This window comes from Lactuca sativa, chromosome 4 (genome assembly GCF_002870075.4).
Source record: "Lactuca sativa cultivar Salinas chromosome 4, Lsat_Salinas_v11, whole genome shotgun sequence".
NCBI classification, from domain to species: domain Eukaryota; kingdom Viridiplantae; phylum Streptophyta; class Magnoliopsida; order Asterales; family Asteraceae; genus Lactuca; species Lactuca sativa.
This window is the reverse complement of record NC_056626.2, coordinates 117,608,959-117,625,396: the sequence shown is the minus strand read 5'-3', so window position 1 is coordinate 117,625,396 and position 16,438 is coordinate 117,608,959. Positions and strand designations below refer to the sequence as shown.

The following is a 16,438-nucleotide window of genomic DNA, read 5'->3' as shown; positions in this document are numbered from 1 at the left end:
TATCAAATATCCATCCTATCAAATTGCTTCATTGAAGTCAACCCAAAAGGACCATGCTACTATCGGGTCAAGTACATACCAATTATAGTTATGGGCTTAGACACCTAATTCAACATATGTCTCATGTCATGAGAACAATCATCAACAAAAGTACAACTTTTAAGTCCTTAATCCACTAAGCCTTGCCCTCTTACTTTCCAGAAGGTTTTATAACTTCTTAATACACTAGAAAGTTGATGCTTTTAATACAAATATTTCCAATACATGTCTAGATCTCATTTAGTTCAAAAGTTGAAGAAAAGACATACAACATTCATGCAAGGTTCCAAAACTCAGCCGTTCTCTAGATCTGAACTCTAAGACATTCCTACGACCCTCATAACCCATAAAGTTACCAACATTACGGTTTCCATTCATTCAAAGTTTCACAACCAAGAAGAAAAGTGGGACAAAACTTATATCTAGCCTCTTATAACAATAAAGATGGGAACTTTAACACCTATAATGGTCCAGAAACAATGTAAGGTGATGATGATGATAATTCCTTGCATGCCTCCACAAAAATGACCTTCTTATTCTTCTTCAATTTTCTTCTTGCAAACCAAGAAAGGCTCTAAAATGTCCAAAGATCAAGAAAGGATGGAGACTTGGGTTTTTCTCAGGTGAAAGAGGGTTTGGGGTTGATAAAAAACTGTAAAATAAACTTAGAGGTGCTTAAAAATGAAGGAAACCCTAAAAGATCATAGGCTTGGACTGCAGTAGTTGTCACATCGAGAGACTTCATGTCTCACATCGTAAGACCAGTCCTAAACAATAGTTTTCTTACAACACATCTCACGTCGTGAGGTTGCTATCTTGAATAGTGGCATTATTCTCCATCATAAGTTCTATAAATTTCTTAATCGTTATATCTCATTCTTTAGCTAAATCATTTACATCAACAGTGAGGTTGATTCTCTTGAAAAGAGGAGGGGATGAAGAATCACCAGCAGTAGAAGAGCTTCTAGCTTCAGCGTCATTGGCTCCCCTTAAGAAGGAAGCCTTCTTCTTTCTAGGTTTGAGTTGTTCATCCTTAGATTCTATTTCGTTGTTGGTTCCTTGATAAATACCCCCCCCCCCTCAAAATATGAATCAGGGTAAACAACAGTCAAAGGAACAACTTCTTCAATAAACACCAAGTCGAGAAACCCTTCATAGTCATCAATCTTAGATTGATCACCAACGTCTGAGACGATCATTATTGGTTGCATTAGCGCCTAGGATGTTGCTCACTTGTTCAACAAAAACAATTGGATTTTGATTATTATCCCTTCTTGATTCAGATATCTCAGGAAAATATGAAAACCATTTTGTGCCATAAACCCCAATTAGAGAAACCTTTCATAGTCATCGGTCTCAAAGTGATCACCAACGTTTGAGATAGCCTAATCATAGTGTGTTGCATTAGCATCTGGGATGTTGCTCGCTTGTTCAACTACAACAGTTGCCTTTTGGTTATCATCCATTCCTGATTCAGAAATTTCAGGTAGAGATGAAGTTGTTGTAGTCACCAATTCCTGATCATTGCTCCCTTGACTATTCTCCCCCTTTTTGGCATCATCGGTTTAGGGAGGGGAGCCAAGAGGTGGTGAAGGAGTGCGAGGAGGGGGTGAGATGTTGGAGGAGGAGGTGGAGGTGGATTTGATGATGAAGGTGGATGATTATCACCTAAAGAATTTGGTAGAGAGTCATCAATAACCATATTATCATAATCATCATCACCCAAGGTCATAATGAATTTCATATCAGCCACATTCTTTTCTATTATAGTTAATCTTTCTCTCAGAGATTAAGTTAAATGCACCAATAGAGAGAGATTTGATAGAGCACAATAGTTTGAAAGTTGGAGTTGGATTCCTCCTGATAAAAGAAGAAGCTTGAAGATGTGTATGCATAGGAGGAGCAATTGCAGCTTGAGGAGAAGGAGACACTGACCTTAGAGAAATCACATCTTGGATCAGTGGATCAGTCGTTTTCACTTAAGTTGGGGTTGATCCACAATGTACAATGTCGTCTACAGAGGGAGTGGATGAAGAAGTAGAGGAGAATTGAATGTGTTTGTTCAAATTTGGAGGATAATTCATTCCACGAACAGTGGATTCTCCCTTATCGGTGGCAAGATCATCCTCTTCATCTTCAACGTCTTCTTTATCATCAACTTCTTCATCATCATTAGCATCTTCTTCTTCATCATCAACGCCTGCATCATTATCTTCATCATAATCCTCTTCTTAGAGTCATAGGAGTCAATAGTGTAGGGATTTACAATACAATTTTCCCTTCTCTGGGTAATATGCATATCACCATCAAAATAAGCAGTGTTGATAACTTTTGAGGAGAGGTTCGGGATTGGAATAATGTATCCATGATTAATATTATAACTGTTGGATTTGGTGTCTAAGCCCATAACTATAACTGGTATGTACTTGACCAGATAGTAGCATGGTCCTTTTGGGTTGCCTTCACCAATGAAATTTGATAGGATGGTCTTATGAGAATAAGGTAATTTATGATTTATTAATATATTATAAGTGTAATATATTAATATGGTTATTTAATTAGTATTGTCCAAGAGTTAATTTGGAATTAATTTTGTGGTCAAAAGAGACTAATTAAATATGGAGGGATTGATTATGTAAATCAATGATATTTATAGTATGGGCTAAGTGATCCATGATTATGTAAGTGGGCTAAACCAATAATATAAACCATGGATAGTTCATGGAGGTTAAACCCATGGATCATAGGAATGTGGAAAGTCATGGATCATTAAGGTTTGCAAAGTGCAACCCTAGCACTTGCCATAACTATAAATATCCCCCTCCATGCTCCAAAATCGGTTGCACCTTCAAAAGAGTTAAGTAACTTATTCTCTTAGAACCTCCTTTGCATATTGGTGTTTTTGAACCATTAGAGGCATCACACTTGAGGTGCTCAAGTTTCCAAAGGTCAAGAACTCTACCCTACTCAAGAGGTATGTATCCTAACTATGTTTTGATTATATATAACTTCAATTGTATGCTAGCTAGGGTGAATGCTTTGGAAAAAGAAAATACATGTATAATTAGAGAAAATATAGATCCAAAGCATTCAGGGTTGCATGTGCACTTAGTAAGTGTTATAGTGCTCAAAATCCAACAGTGGTATCAGAGCCTAGGATTATTTTCTATTATATTGGATGGTTGCTTGTTTTCAAAGTTGAAAAAATCAAGTTTTCTACATTCTGACCGATGAACTCGACGAGTCCATGCAGAAATGAAGCTACTCGACGAGTCCAGATCATGGACTAGCCGAGTTAGCTGATCAGAGTGCATAAATTCATGTTTTTCGCCAAAATTAGATTTGATCATTACCCCAAACTGTTTTGAATCATAAAAATATATTTTTTAAGATATGGTAGTGATCATACTCATCCGATACAAAGATAATTATCAAAGTTTTAAAAGAGTTGTTTTATATGATAAACCAAATTGTTTTAAAATTGTTGATATAGAATTACCTTGTATATGAGTTTAGTTAGATCAAGAATTATATGATAATTTAGTTGTTAGAAATATGATCTAATTGATGTTTAATGACCTCCATAACTTGTCCTCAAGTTATGGAAAATGAAAGGTATCATCATTAAAATCAAATTAAACTCATAGGTTATGAATGTGAAGAGTTTTAACAAGTTTCAAAACTTGCCCTCAAGTTTTGGAATTTTCAAAGTCTCATTAAATGAAACTTTAATTTGAAACCCTAGAGTTTTAAAAGTTAAAATTCAACCATTATACTTTATAATATTATAAGTTTAATAATATATATATATATATATATATATATATATATATATATATATATATATATATATATATATATATATATATATATATGTATAAGACAAGTCGCTCTTACCGTTAGTAGGCCTCATTCACGAAGCCGATCTACAAGGGGGTATAAGGTTACTACCTATAAAATGGTGGTTTAATGGGTGTCCACTCTCACCCACCGCTTCCTTGACTGGTGGAGGGTCGTTAGCCGAACGGATTGGATAGGACACTAATTCTCCCTCATTAAAGGTATAATGATAAATATAAAGTAACTAAACTTTTATTTAATTCCCAATCTTAGTTACTTTAGGAAAAATGTGAAAATGGTGCTAATCCATGAAATTATACTTTGCACCTTGTTAAGTTGTTAGATGAGCATGTGTGGTTAACCGACACACTAATCTGGGAATGACAATGTATGACAAATGTGTGTGGTTAACCAGCACATTGATTAGGTGATTTGTAACATTGGATGTACCATTTTAATTTGCATGGTTATTCACACCTTGTTTCTGATCCTCGACATCCCAGTCACAAACTTGAAGGGCACAATCGAGATTTAGACATGCCTACGAAAAGTTCAATGAATCTCAAAGATCTAGGAAATTTCAAACCAATTAAAATCTAATAATCTATTTCGTTTTTCATGGTGGAAATTGGTAAATCGTCATTTACCTACCTTCAAATATTTTTACAATTGGATTATGACATCCTTCTTCGCAATTGTAGAATATTGTGTTAGATCCTAGCCGTAATATTTCATATTGGGTGTAATATGAAGGATTCTCATCTAATCTAAATTTTGTTCTTCTTCCTTTGCAGATATCTACCCCAAACAATGCTTCAACACCAATTCCTTTAGGTTCTTTCTTCCTCATGAACCTATGTGGGATGGACATTTTTGATGGCTCGAATTTCAGTGACTGGATTCGAAACATCAGAATGGCTATTCGTTATGAGGACAAGGAATATGTCCTTGATAAAGAGCTAAAGGAGATTCATGTCACCATTTCTACTCCTGAACAAATCGCTGGACACATTACTCATGAGAGGGATACAACAAAGGCGTTGTGTCTTATGATTGCAACAATGACTGCTGAGCTGGAGAAGTCCTATGAAGACTACTATCTCTATAAATTTATCATGATTTGATGGAAAGATACCATCAAAGTGCTTGATAGAAGAGGTATGAGATCATTGCCTCCATGATCACAACTAAAATGAAGGATGGTGAACCCATCACGGCCCACTTGCAGAAAATGGAGAGATATATGGACGGCTTGCTAAAATTGAATGTCAATTTGGATGAAGAGTTAGCCATAGATATAGTTCTACACTCTTTACCTTCTTGTTATGATTAGTTTCGTATGACTTATCATATGAACAAGGAGGATGACACTCTTATCAAGCTTCAAGGGCTTTTAAGGGCTGCCGAAAGCAACCTTAAAGGCAATTCGGTTGTGTCTACTCCTACTACTACTTATGCCCTTGTTTTGGCAATAGGACATGCAAAGGGAAAGAAGAGGAAGGCTCCCTCCAAGAGCTGCAAGGGAAAGTCTCTTGATGGATACTCTTCTAGTGGGACCAAAAGCTGGTTTCCGTTAATCCCTCTTCCAATCTGAAGGACGCTGACTGCTTCCATTGTCATGAAAAGAGGCACTAGAAATGAAGTTGCCCCAAATACTTGCAGGACATAAAGTATGGGAAGATTAAACTCTCCTTTGCAGGTATTTACACTATTCAATCTAATAACTCATCACATGCTAATTCTTGGGTCCTTGATACAGGTTGTGGATTTCACATTTGTTCTGATTTGCAGGGACTAAAAAGAAATAGAGATGTGGAGCACAGGAAGATAAACTTAATCATGGGAAATAGGAAAATGTCGCTTGTGACCAAGATTGGAGTTTATTCTTTATTTCTTAGAAATGGTTTTGAATTTAGATTTGAATAATTGGTGTTACTCGGCCGATATGGCAAGAAATATTATTTCCTTTCATAGTTTGTACAAACAAGCTTTTACCTTTTCGTTTAAAAATGAAGTTGGTGCAATTTATGCTTATTATAATGGTGTTTTTTTTTTATTTTGAAGAATTACCTTGCAATGGTGTATATGAAACTGTGAATTTTGTAGATAACTTAGGAAATAATGTGTTAAATATTAATTTGTTCAATGCTTTGGACAAGGCATGCTTGTGGCATTATCATCTTGGACATGTCAACAAGAAGCGCATAGCCCAACTCCAAAAGGAAGGAGTTTTAGAGTTATTCGACTTAAAGTTGGATGACACTTGTGAATCTTGTTTACTTGTAAAGATGACCAAGTCACCCTTCACAGGTACTTATAAAAGGGGTGAAGGTTTGTTGGACCTCATACACACTGATGTGTGTGGACCATTCAGAACCACCATAAGGGAAGCTAACCGCTTCTATGTGACTTTTACTGATGTTTATAGTAGGTATGTCTATATCTACTTAATCAAGCATAAGTCAGAAACTTTTGAAAGGTTTAAAGAGTTTAAACAAGAAGTGGAGAATCAATTGGGCAGGAAAATAAAGATGCTATGATGCGATCGTGGAGGAGAGTATCTTAGTATTGAGTTCTTTGAAAATCTTAATAAATGTGGAATTATTTTACAATTGACGCCACCTAGGACACTATAGCTTAATGGTGTGGCCGAGAGGCGCAATAGGACCTTTCTAGACATGGTTCGTTCCATGATGAGTCGATCTTTGTTACCAATCTCATTCTGGGGGTATACCTTAGAGCCTGCCACCCATATCCTTAATCTAGTCCCTACCAGAAAGGTTTCCAAAACACCTCATGAGATGTGAACTGGGAAGGTTCCTACATTAGACCACATCAAAGTTTGGGGTTGCAAGGCTTTTGGGAGAAGAGAAACTCACGACAAGCTCAAACCTCATAGTGAGCAATGTATTTTCATCAGCTACCCGTAGAAGTCCTTTGGATATCTCTTTTATAGACCGAGTGACAATGTTGTCTTCGTTGCAATGAGAGGAGTCTTTCGAGAGAGAGAGAGAACTCATATGCCAAGAGGACAGTGGGAGGCAAATTGACCTTGAAGAGCTTCAAGAGTTAAGCAATGAAGGAACCTCAAACACTAGTACTCAACCCGAGGAGGAAACTTCAGTTGAGCCAATTGAAAAGTGCGTAGCTCCGAGGCGTTCCAGTAGAGTTAGTGTTCCACCTATGTTATATGGTTTTCTTATAACAGCTAAAGGTGATACATTTATCAATGGTAGCACACTGATAAATTTGGATGAACCTAACAACTCTAAGGAAGCCATGGCAGGCTCCGAGTCTGCTAAATGGAAAGAGGCTATGGACAACGAGATTCAGTCTATGTATGACAATCAAGTTTGGAACTTGGTTGATAATGTACCGGGCCGTAAGACAGTCCGGTGCAAATAGATCTTCAAGAAGCCGACATGGATGATAATGTACACACATATAAGGCGTGACTGGTTGCGAAGGGATTTACTCAAAACACTGGGATTTGACTATGATGAGATCTTCTCACCAGTAGTGAACATTAAATCTATAATGGTTATTCTAGCCATAGCTTCATTTCATGACTATGAAATATGGCAAATGGATGTAAAAACCACTTTCCTTAATGGAAAGTTGGCTGAGGATGTTTACATGAGACAGCCAGAGGGTTTTGTTAGTGCATAATACCCTAATATAGTGTGTAAGATTGAGAAATCCATATATGGATTGAAACAAGCATCTCACAGATGGAATCTTTGTTTTGATGAGAAAGTGAAAGAGTTCGGATTTTCGAGAAGCGAGGATGATTCCTGTGTATATGTCAAAGCTAATGGGAGTATAGTTAGCTTTCTTGTGTTGTATGTGGATGACATACTACTCATAGGAAATGGCATCCCTACCTTACAGGAGGTCAAGTCCTGGCTTGGGAGGTGTTTCTCTATGAAGGACCTCAGAAAAGCTGCATATATCCTGGGGATAAGAATATTGAGAAACAGGAGTAAAAGACTAATAGCATTTAGTCAAAGTACCTATTTGGACAAGGTGCTGAAACGTTTCAGCATGGAGAACTCCAAGAAAGGTGACTTACCTATCTAAGGCAATACCAAACTAAGTAAGACTTAAAGTCCGAGTACAAAGGTTGAGATAGTAGAAATGAGTCATATACCATATGATTCTGCAGCTGGCTCAATCATGTATGTTATGACTTATACACACCCTGATGTGGCCTTTGCTTTTAGAATTTTCAGCAGATATCAAGGGAACCCTGGTAAAGCTCATTAGACTACGGCTAAGAACATTCTTAAGTACATGCAAAGGACTAAGGACTAGGTCCTTACCCTCGGTGGGAGTGATGACTTGAGAGTAACAAGGTACAACGATGTGAGCTTTCAGACCGACAGAGATAATTCCCACTCTTAGTCGAATTAGGTGTTTACTCTGAATCGAGGAGCAGTGAAATGGAAAAGTTCCAAGCAGGAGACTGTAGCTGATTCAACGTGTGAGTCAAAGTACATATCAGCAAGCGAAGCAGTGAAGGAGGCGATATGGTTGAAAAACTTCATCGGAGACCTTGGAGTTATTCCACCCATAAAGGAGCTTGTGAAAATTTTATGCGATAATGAAGGGGCGGTTGCCTTAACCAAGTAACCGAGGGATCATGGAAGATCCAAACATATCGATAGAAAGTACTACTTCATAAGACATCAAGTAGAAGAAGGGCACCTCGTGTTAAAGAGGATAATGTTAGAGGACAACCCAACAGATCCTCTCACAATGGGACTGACTAGCGTAAAGCACTTGCAGCATGTGAGGGGCATTGGGCTAAAGGACGATATTAGTTTTAGTGATTAGATAAACCGAAACTTGTAATAGCTAAATTGTAATTAACATTTGATGATGAATAAAAGGATTTTTATTTATAAGTAAAGTTACTGTCTTGTGTCAATCATTTACTATTGTTTCACTTTGCATGTTTTGTCTTCCAGAATAAATAAGATTTATTCAAACTATCCACAGTCGTTCATACTTTAGAAGTAGGTACGAAAGAAGACTGTCATGAGTTGGCTTGTAGGATTGTCTAAGGAGTTAGGCATTGCAACAGGTTTACTACACCATTCATGAGTACTTCTGAAATAAGATGTGAGTATTGGATGAACTCGCGCTCACTTGTATCACTTCATGTAATTTATCACGAGTAATCGTGAGATGATAATATCATATATATATATATATATATATATATATATATATATATATATGTCTTCAAATCTAGATACATGAGTTGTTGAATATGAGTTACTCATGCATTGATGGCATGAAAACGCAGTAGTAACTTGATGTTATAAAACATATCGTTGTGCATGATTTAATGAGTAGTTAGTATAAACATATAATGTCGACGTTTATATGTTCCTTTTATCCCAAGAGGATTGAACGCGATATCTTCAGCCCCTCAATGATTTTGTTTTGACTTATGTGTCGGATGTGTTCAGTTATGTTCTATGTTAGACAAATCAGAAATCGAGAAACGAACTGTTGGACAATAAGTATGACATTGTTCCATGTATTTTTTCCAGCTGATATCTTGAGAACAGAGGAGTATATGATCCATTATATAAAGGATACATCACTGACTGGGTCAGAGTTAACAGCCTGAAGTCACATAGGCAACTATAGTTATTAGACTTATCCAAGTGGGAGATTATTGAATTTGGTGTCTAAGCCCATAACTATAACTGGTATGTACTTGACCCAATAGTACCATGGTCCTTTTTGGCTGCCTTCATTCGTGCAATTTGATAGGATGGTTTTATGAGAATAAGGTTATTTATGATTTATTAATACATTATAAGTATAATATATTAATATGGTTATTTAATTAGTATTGTCCAAGAATTAATTTGTAATTAATTTTGTGGTCAAAATAGACTAATTAAATATGGAGGGATTGATTATGTAAATTAATGATACTTGTAGTACGGGAAAAGTGATCCATGGTTATGTAAGTGGGCTAAACCAATAATATAACCCATCGATAGTCCATGGGGGTTAAACCCATGGATCATTAGGGTTTGCAAAGTGTAACCCTAGCACTTGCCACAACTATAAAAAGCCCCCTACATGCTCCAAAATCGGTTTCACCTTCAAAAGAATTAAGTAACTTATTCTCTTAGAACCTCCTTTGCATATTGGTGTTTGTGAACCATTAGAGGCATCACACTTGAGGTGCTCAAGTTTCCAAAGTTCAGGAACTCTACCCTACTCAAGAGGTATGTATCCTAAATATGTTTTGATTATATATAGCTTCAATTGTATGCAAGCTAGGGTGAATGCTTTAGAAAAAGAAAATGCATGTATAACTAGAGAAAAAATAGATCCAAAGCATTTTGGGTTGCATGTGCACTTAGGAAGTGTTATAGTACTTAAAACCCAACAATAACCTTCTTCATCATGAGCCAAAATCAGTCCAAGCCAACGAGGATAAGGAACATATGATGGCTTCTTGTTCCTAGTGATACAATCAATCAACTCATTAAGGAAGAGCTGGGGAAAATCAAATATTTTGTTGCACAACATGTAATACAAAATTATTTTCTCAAAAAGATTCAATTGATCTATGCTCCTTATCTTGTGTCTAAGGCGTTTACCAATTACCCTGATAGGTACTTCTAACCTACACCAAAGTATTGACGATGAGTGTATTTGGATGGATCACGCGAAGTGAGCTAAAGGGAGAACTTATACCCTAATATTCCACGAGTGGACTTACATTTTTACTCTAAAGGAATTTTAGAATAGTTTTCTAACCGAAGAAGACAAAGAGTAGTTGGAAAAGATTCGAAATCAATAGTAACCCTACATTCACCATCTCTAATGGTCATGGTAATGGTTCAAGCACTAGAATCAGCAAATCATCAACATTAGAACTCACATACTTTCTTTGGGTAGAATGGTTCTCGAAAGTCTTAGAAGGCATATCAAAGAGGGAAGCTTTTGACATACTTGATGAAGTCTTCAATTCTTGAGTTCATGAACTATTTCGGGATAACATCAGAGAATGCCACATTGTTTGCTTGAATGAAAATAGGAGAATCAGAGGCATGAGGGCCTTTGACAACATTGCCATTATAAGCAAAATCGAACAAAGCCTTTGATATAATGAGAGTGTGAGGAAGATCCTGGTTTAGAGAGCCTTCTTTGAGAGATAAATTCAATTGTTTGAATGAATTGCGAAAGTGACCTAGGAAAGAGTTTTCCCAATTTATCTGTAAATTTTCTTCCCTTTTACTCAACCAATGATTGAAGAGATTAGCGGCATAAAAATCATGTATCTCAAGATATTGATAAATCTTTTAATCGTCAATCAATAGTTGCCGTTAGGATAAGGAAATTATGTTAGTGAGACATAACATTAGCAACAATAGCCATCAACAGAAGCAATCAACGTATCAAAGTTTCAGCTAGTACTCAAGTAAGTTTGTGATGTCTCCTTATAGTACAGGTTTAAACTATCATTCAATGACATAGTATTGCGAGATTTCACTAGTGTGTGGTTTCATATGCTTCTTATTTATCACTTTTATTAGAAGAAAAGAGAAAGAGTGGAATTATGCATGTGATATGTTGTGGTGTTTTAGCTTGACCATCAGAACATATTTTTCAAGCTCGCATCAGCATATGGTACATTACGTTGAATCATTAAGCTTTAACGAAAAAATGTAAGCGCAAGAAGGGATTGGTGCGTGTGATAGTCTACGGTATATATACTAACCATCGACACAAATTTTCAAACTTTCATCAGTGTGTGGTATATCACAGTGAATCGTATGGTTTTATTTTGAATAATAAAGGAGAGAGTATAATGTTTTAGTCACACTGAGGTGGAATCAACGTGAACGATAAACAATGTCATGTCATCAACAAAAAGTGGTTAAACTTCCATATCATAGAGTTAACTTGCAGTCTATAACTTTTACGTTCACCATCAATTCGTTCAATGGTACCATGTCATACCTCAGACTAGGAGGTCAAGGTCATGAATAACCCTTTTTCATTTAAGGACCAGACAAGTAACTCTTAAGGTGATGACTATGCATACGACAAGCATGCTTCTAGGCAAGCATGATGGGTTGTGCTTGATATTTCAGCAGAACATGAGACTTGATTAACCAAAAATAAGCACCCAAACCTTTCAATAATTTTCTTATTTGGATAAGGAAATCTCACTTTGAAAGTTTAGACAATACTAGACTATCAGTGTGAGGGGCTGACTGAATGTCATCTCAGCAGATGGTCTCGCTGATGAGATAATTAGAGAGATTTACGTACATATAGAAACATGCTTCTAGGGACAATGTTTTTTTTGTAGTTACATACTTGGCTTATGAATTGCCACCGTCAAATCATTTAAAATGGTACAAGACAAAATAATAAATAATATAGGAATACAAACAAAAAAGTTAGTTAAACAACGAAATATTCTACAAGCGATATTTATGCAGATTTTTCAGAAATAAGATAAAGAGCCGATTCATCAAATCTTTTGAATTAAAGGGTCATAAATGAACTTCCTTTTTCCGAGAAATCTGTCCCTCAACACTGTCTATAAAAGAATGAGGGAAAAAACCAAATATATCAAACTAAAACACAATTCATAGAACCAAAGAGAGAAAATGCCTTTAATTTTTGAAGTATTTCACTATGATTCTAAGCTTCATGACAACCAAGAACAAGAGAAGAACATAAACCAATATTTGTAACCAACTAGTTAATAGGTCCCAATCATTGTAACCTTCGAGTTATGAGAATCACCAAGACATTGTCAAAGGTTTCATACATTGTGATCCGTGATAGAAGTGATGAGAAACATTGTCTTGTTGAAGAGGTCTTCGGATTTCAGATGTGAATTGGTGTAGCAGTAACAACATCTATGGAAATTAGATGTGCTAAATCACCACTTCATCCCATTGCATCAGAGATAGACTGTCAAGGAAAGAAGAGATATCTGCCTAGAAGAAAAGATTTTGGCATAATTCTCTTCTCTCTAGGCTCATTAACAGGATCTTTCATGTCAATCAACATGAGCATCAACGTGAAAGACCCTAACTTTCATATTTCTTAAAGACTCAAACTTTCATACATAACAATTGTTACTCCAAAACATGCTACATGCATATTCTTAAAAACAATATTTTACATTGATAAAGTGATTACAAACTACTGGATAAAAGCCGACTATTTCAAAGTGTTATATATTACATAACTTCCCGGGATTCTATAGTTTTTATACATATAGGAGTATAAAATATAATAGTTTCAAACTATTCAAAAATCTTCTATCAGTATATAACTATAATGGATGCTTATCTCCTGCAATTTGTTAAACATAGAGAGGGTAAGTGGTGATGCTTCGTGAGTTCAATAATAGATACAATATAACGTTATGTCATATATATACTTCAATATGGCAGGAGCAAAGAGGAACAAGGAACAACAAAGGCATATGTGAATCATGTGACAAACTTTCCATATCAATCATTGATTTGATTCAAAGATATACAATCAATGAGACATAACAATTTCCTTACTTAATATACATCAATAAAGCTTTGGCTCAAATGGCACATATGACATACAACTTTTGATTTACATTTTGGTAGATTTCAGGCTTATTGTCATGTCTAACCTTCTACTGTGACAACCCAAAATTTCCATTTTCTACGAACAATATCTATTCAATAGAAGCTAGTCCAGTTTCAGTGATTTTCAGACTTTTCCGAATAAGTTTGTGTACATTAGGGTTTACGTTTAAGGAGATATCAGGAGAGTGGATGCTCCTGGGTTTGTGAAACTTGAGCATTTCAAAACTTCATAATGTTATAGTCCAATTTCGGAATAAAAATATTTTCTGCCAAAAATATTTCAGGACTATAAATAGATTTCTGAACTAAATTCATTCATTATTCACATTTCCAACTAGAGAAAAGCCATTTCTCTCTCACGGATCTTCGGGTTTTCATCCCAAATCGTGAGTACACATCTCTAGTTGTGTTATAATGCTTGTTTTATGCTTATTAACATAGATTGTATGACAAATATATGTGATTCGGGAGTTTACCGCCCAAGAACGTTCTTGGGGAGTAAACTCCAAAATGAAGCTTAAAGGCCATATAGTCCCATTTCCTTGTTAGGTAACTAGTTTAGGATAATATGTATGATCATTTGAGAGTAGAAAACAATCAAGAACACATAGCTTTAGGAGTTTACGGCCTAAGAGTTTCTTGGACCGTAAACACAAAAATGAAGCGCTTAAATGTGCCCTAATCACGCCTAAAGGCTTTAGACTTTAACCCTCAATTACTTCTAGCTAATTTGGAGACTTTAACACATCAAAAACACCCCTTAAAGGGGGTTTACGGCCAAGGAACTACTCTTGGGCCGTAAACACCAAGTAAGGGCACCAAAGTGTGCCTAGAGTCCCCCTTAGCCTTAAACAAAAGCCTAGAAATTATCCTATTTGTGCAAGAGACTTGAAAGAATTAAAACACCCATCCCATGAGAGTTTACGGCCGTAAACTCTAAGGGATATGGTCTTTTGGCCGTAAACTCCCCAAAGGAGTACTATCTATGCCCTAAACTACCCAAATGATTAAACCACCAAGCTAGGCTTATTCTAGAAATCATTTAGCACTTCAAAACACCAAAAACCACCAATATTGGAGTTCACGGCCGTAAACTCAAGGGTTTACAACCGTAAATTCCTTGTGTGGGGTTTATTGGGTAGTAAACTCTTATACAAGGTCCTTGGAAGCATTAAACCCCTTTAGCCTTGTCCCATAACAACCTAGAAGCAACCCTTAGGACCTATAACACTTATACAAAGTGTTTACATGTTCCTAAGTGTCCCAAGTTATTTCATTAAGTTATTATTTGGCTAATTAGTTATATATATGCTCATTATATGATAACTAGGCTCGTGCGTGTGAACAAGTCTCCGTTTGCCACCTAGCACGGTATCCGACACTACAATCCAATCCACTCACCACAAGTGAGTTCATACCCCTTTAATTAACCTTTGAAATGATTTTAAATGTTTTAAATACTTTATGGGGGGAATACAAGTTAAATACTTATAGTTATTGCATCAATCACATGTGATTACATCAATCACATGTGATTAATAACTAGGAAACCAATGATTTTTATCACTGTTCAAACTGTTTATCAAACTGTTTTACTTCAAAATGTTTTATAAACTCTTTTACTTATCAGATGCTCTTATTAAACTTTGTTTTACTTCTTATAAATTGCATGCCCATATATGTGTAGATATATAAGTAATGTTTAAAGGGCTTAGGAAGGCCATCCGCCCTATTTTGTTTTTCTCGATTTGGATGTGGTCTGGTGGGATTTCGGGTAACCATCCGAAGGTCGTTTCAATATTAATTATATATCAAACATACATATATAGACATAAAAGTACTTCCATGTTCATACTTAGCAGTACATCACCAATAGGTTACCATCGGGGTAACATAGGACCATACTACTACAATTTCTAGATCAACGAGTCAGTTCATTCATGAGTCAATACTTATTACTAAGAGAACATATACAACGATACTAGAACAAGTAACATTATATTAGATATACACGAATACGTTAACAATTGTGATCCACTGTATGGGAGCATGCCTTAATTGTCATGACCCGAGTTGTAGCCAGAGTCTCTTGAAGGGAGAGCGTGAGTTTGCGTATAGATCGATACTGGATTGACTATCCTACACCTCGTTGCTAGCTACAGCGGGACCGGCAGGTCTGCGGGTGCCAAACGTCATACCTTATTTTTCGACTATATGTTGTCGTTGTTACCAGTCTATAGTATGGTGCAATTTATCACATGATATCTTAATATAAATCCGGTTTAAGGTAGTTAGTACAGCAGTAGTTCCTATAATATAACACTACAATACCACAATAATTTACCCATTACATACTTTTAGTGATTGTTTCACTTAAACTTTAATGTACAAACTGTATTTTGTTAAATGATAGTTACACTTGGGAAATTACACCCTTTTACGACAAACGAGCATACAAAACAGTTAAGCCTTGGTAGAAGGCTACTTTAATAGAAAATATAGGTTTTTCTGAGAGATTAAAACTTGTACAAACACTTACAAACATTCACTAACATTTTACAAACTTACACTTGAGACATGTTCAAACGTTTTTGGATGACAAATACCCACACTAAAATACTTTTAAACTCACCAGCTTAGTGCTGATAAACTCTTTCAAAATAACTTGTATTCTCAGGTCATCAGTAGACAGGTACCGAGGCCAGCTTTTGAGAAGATGGAGCGCATCCAAGACTCATCTTATTATTTTGATTTACATTATTTTTGGTGTCTATAACTGTACAGAACATGCTTGTATTAAAATTATATATTTAATGCAATGGATGATGTTGTTTGCTTATTTACATTTACTGTGTTGTGATACTTTACATGACGTCCTCCACCCCAGAACGTTTCCGCCGTTCTTGGTTTTGGGGTGTGACAGATTTGTATCA

At 36.0% G+C, this 16,438-nt stretch overlaps 1 protein-coding gene across 1 annotated transcript in view; it reads right to left on the bottom strand.

The window, feature by feature from the left end:
* Positions 1–16,438, bottom strand: part of LOC111899711 (uncharacterized) — a 45,162-nt gene that overhangs the window by 5,589 nt on the left and 23,135 nt on the right. Inside the window, exon 2 of the mRNA XM_023895565.1 lies at positions 2,046–2,239. Coding sequence (XP_023751333.1) covers positions 2,046–2,239 — 194 coding nt within the window. The remainder of the gene's footprint in view (positions 1–2,045; positions 2,240–16,438) is intronic.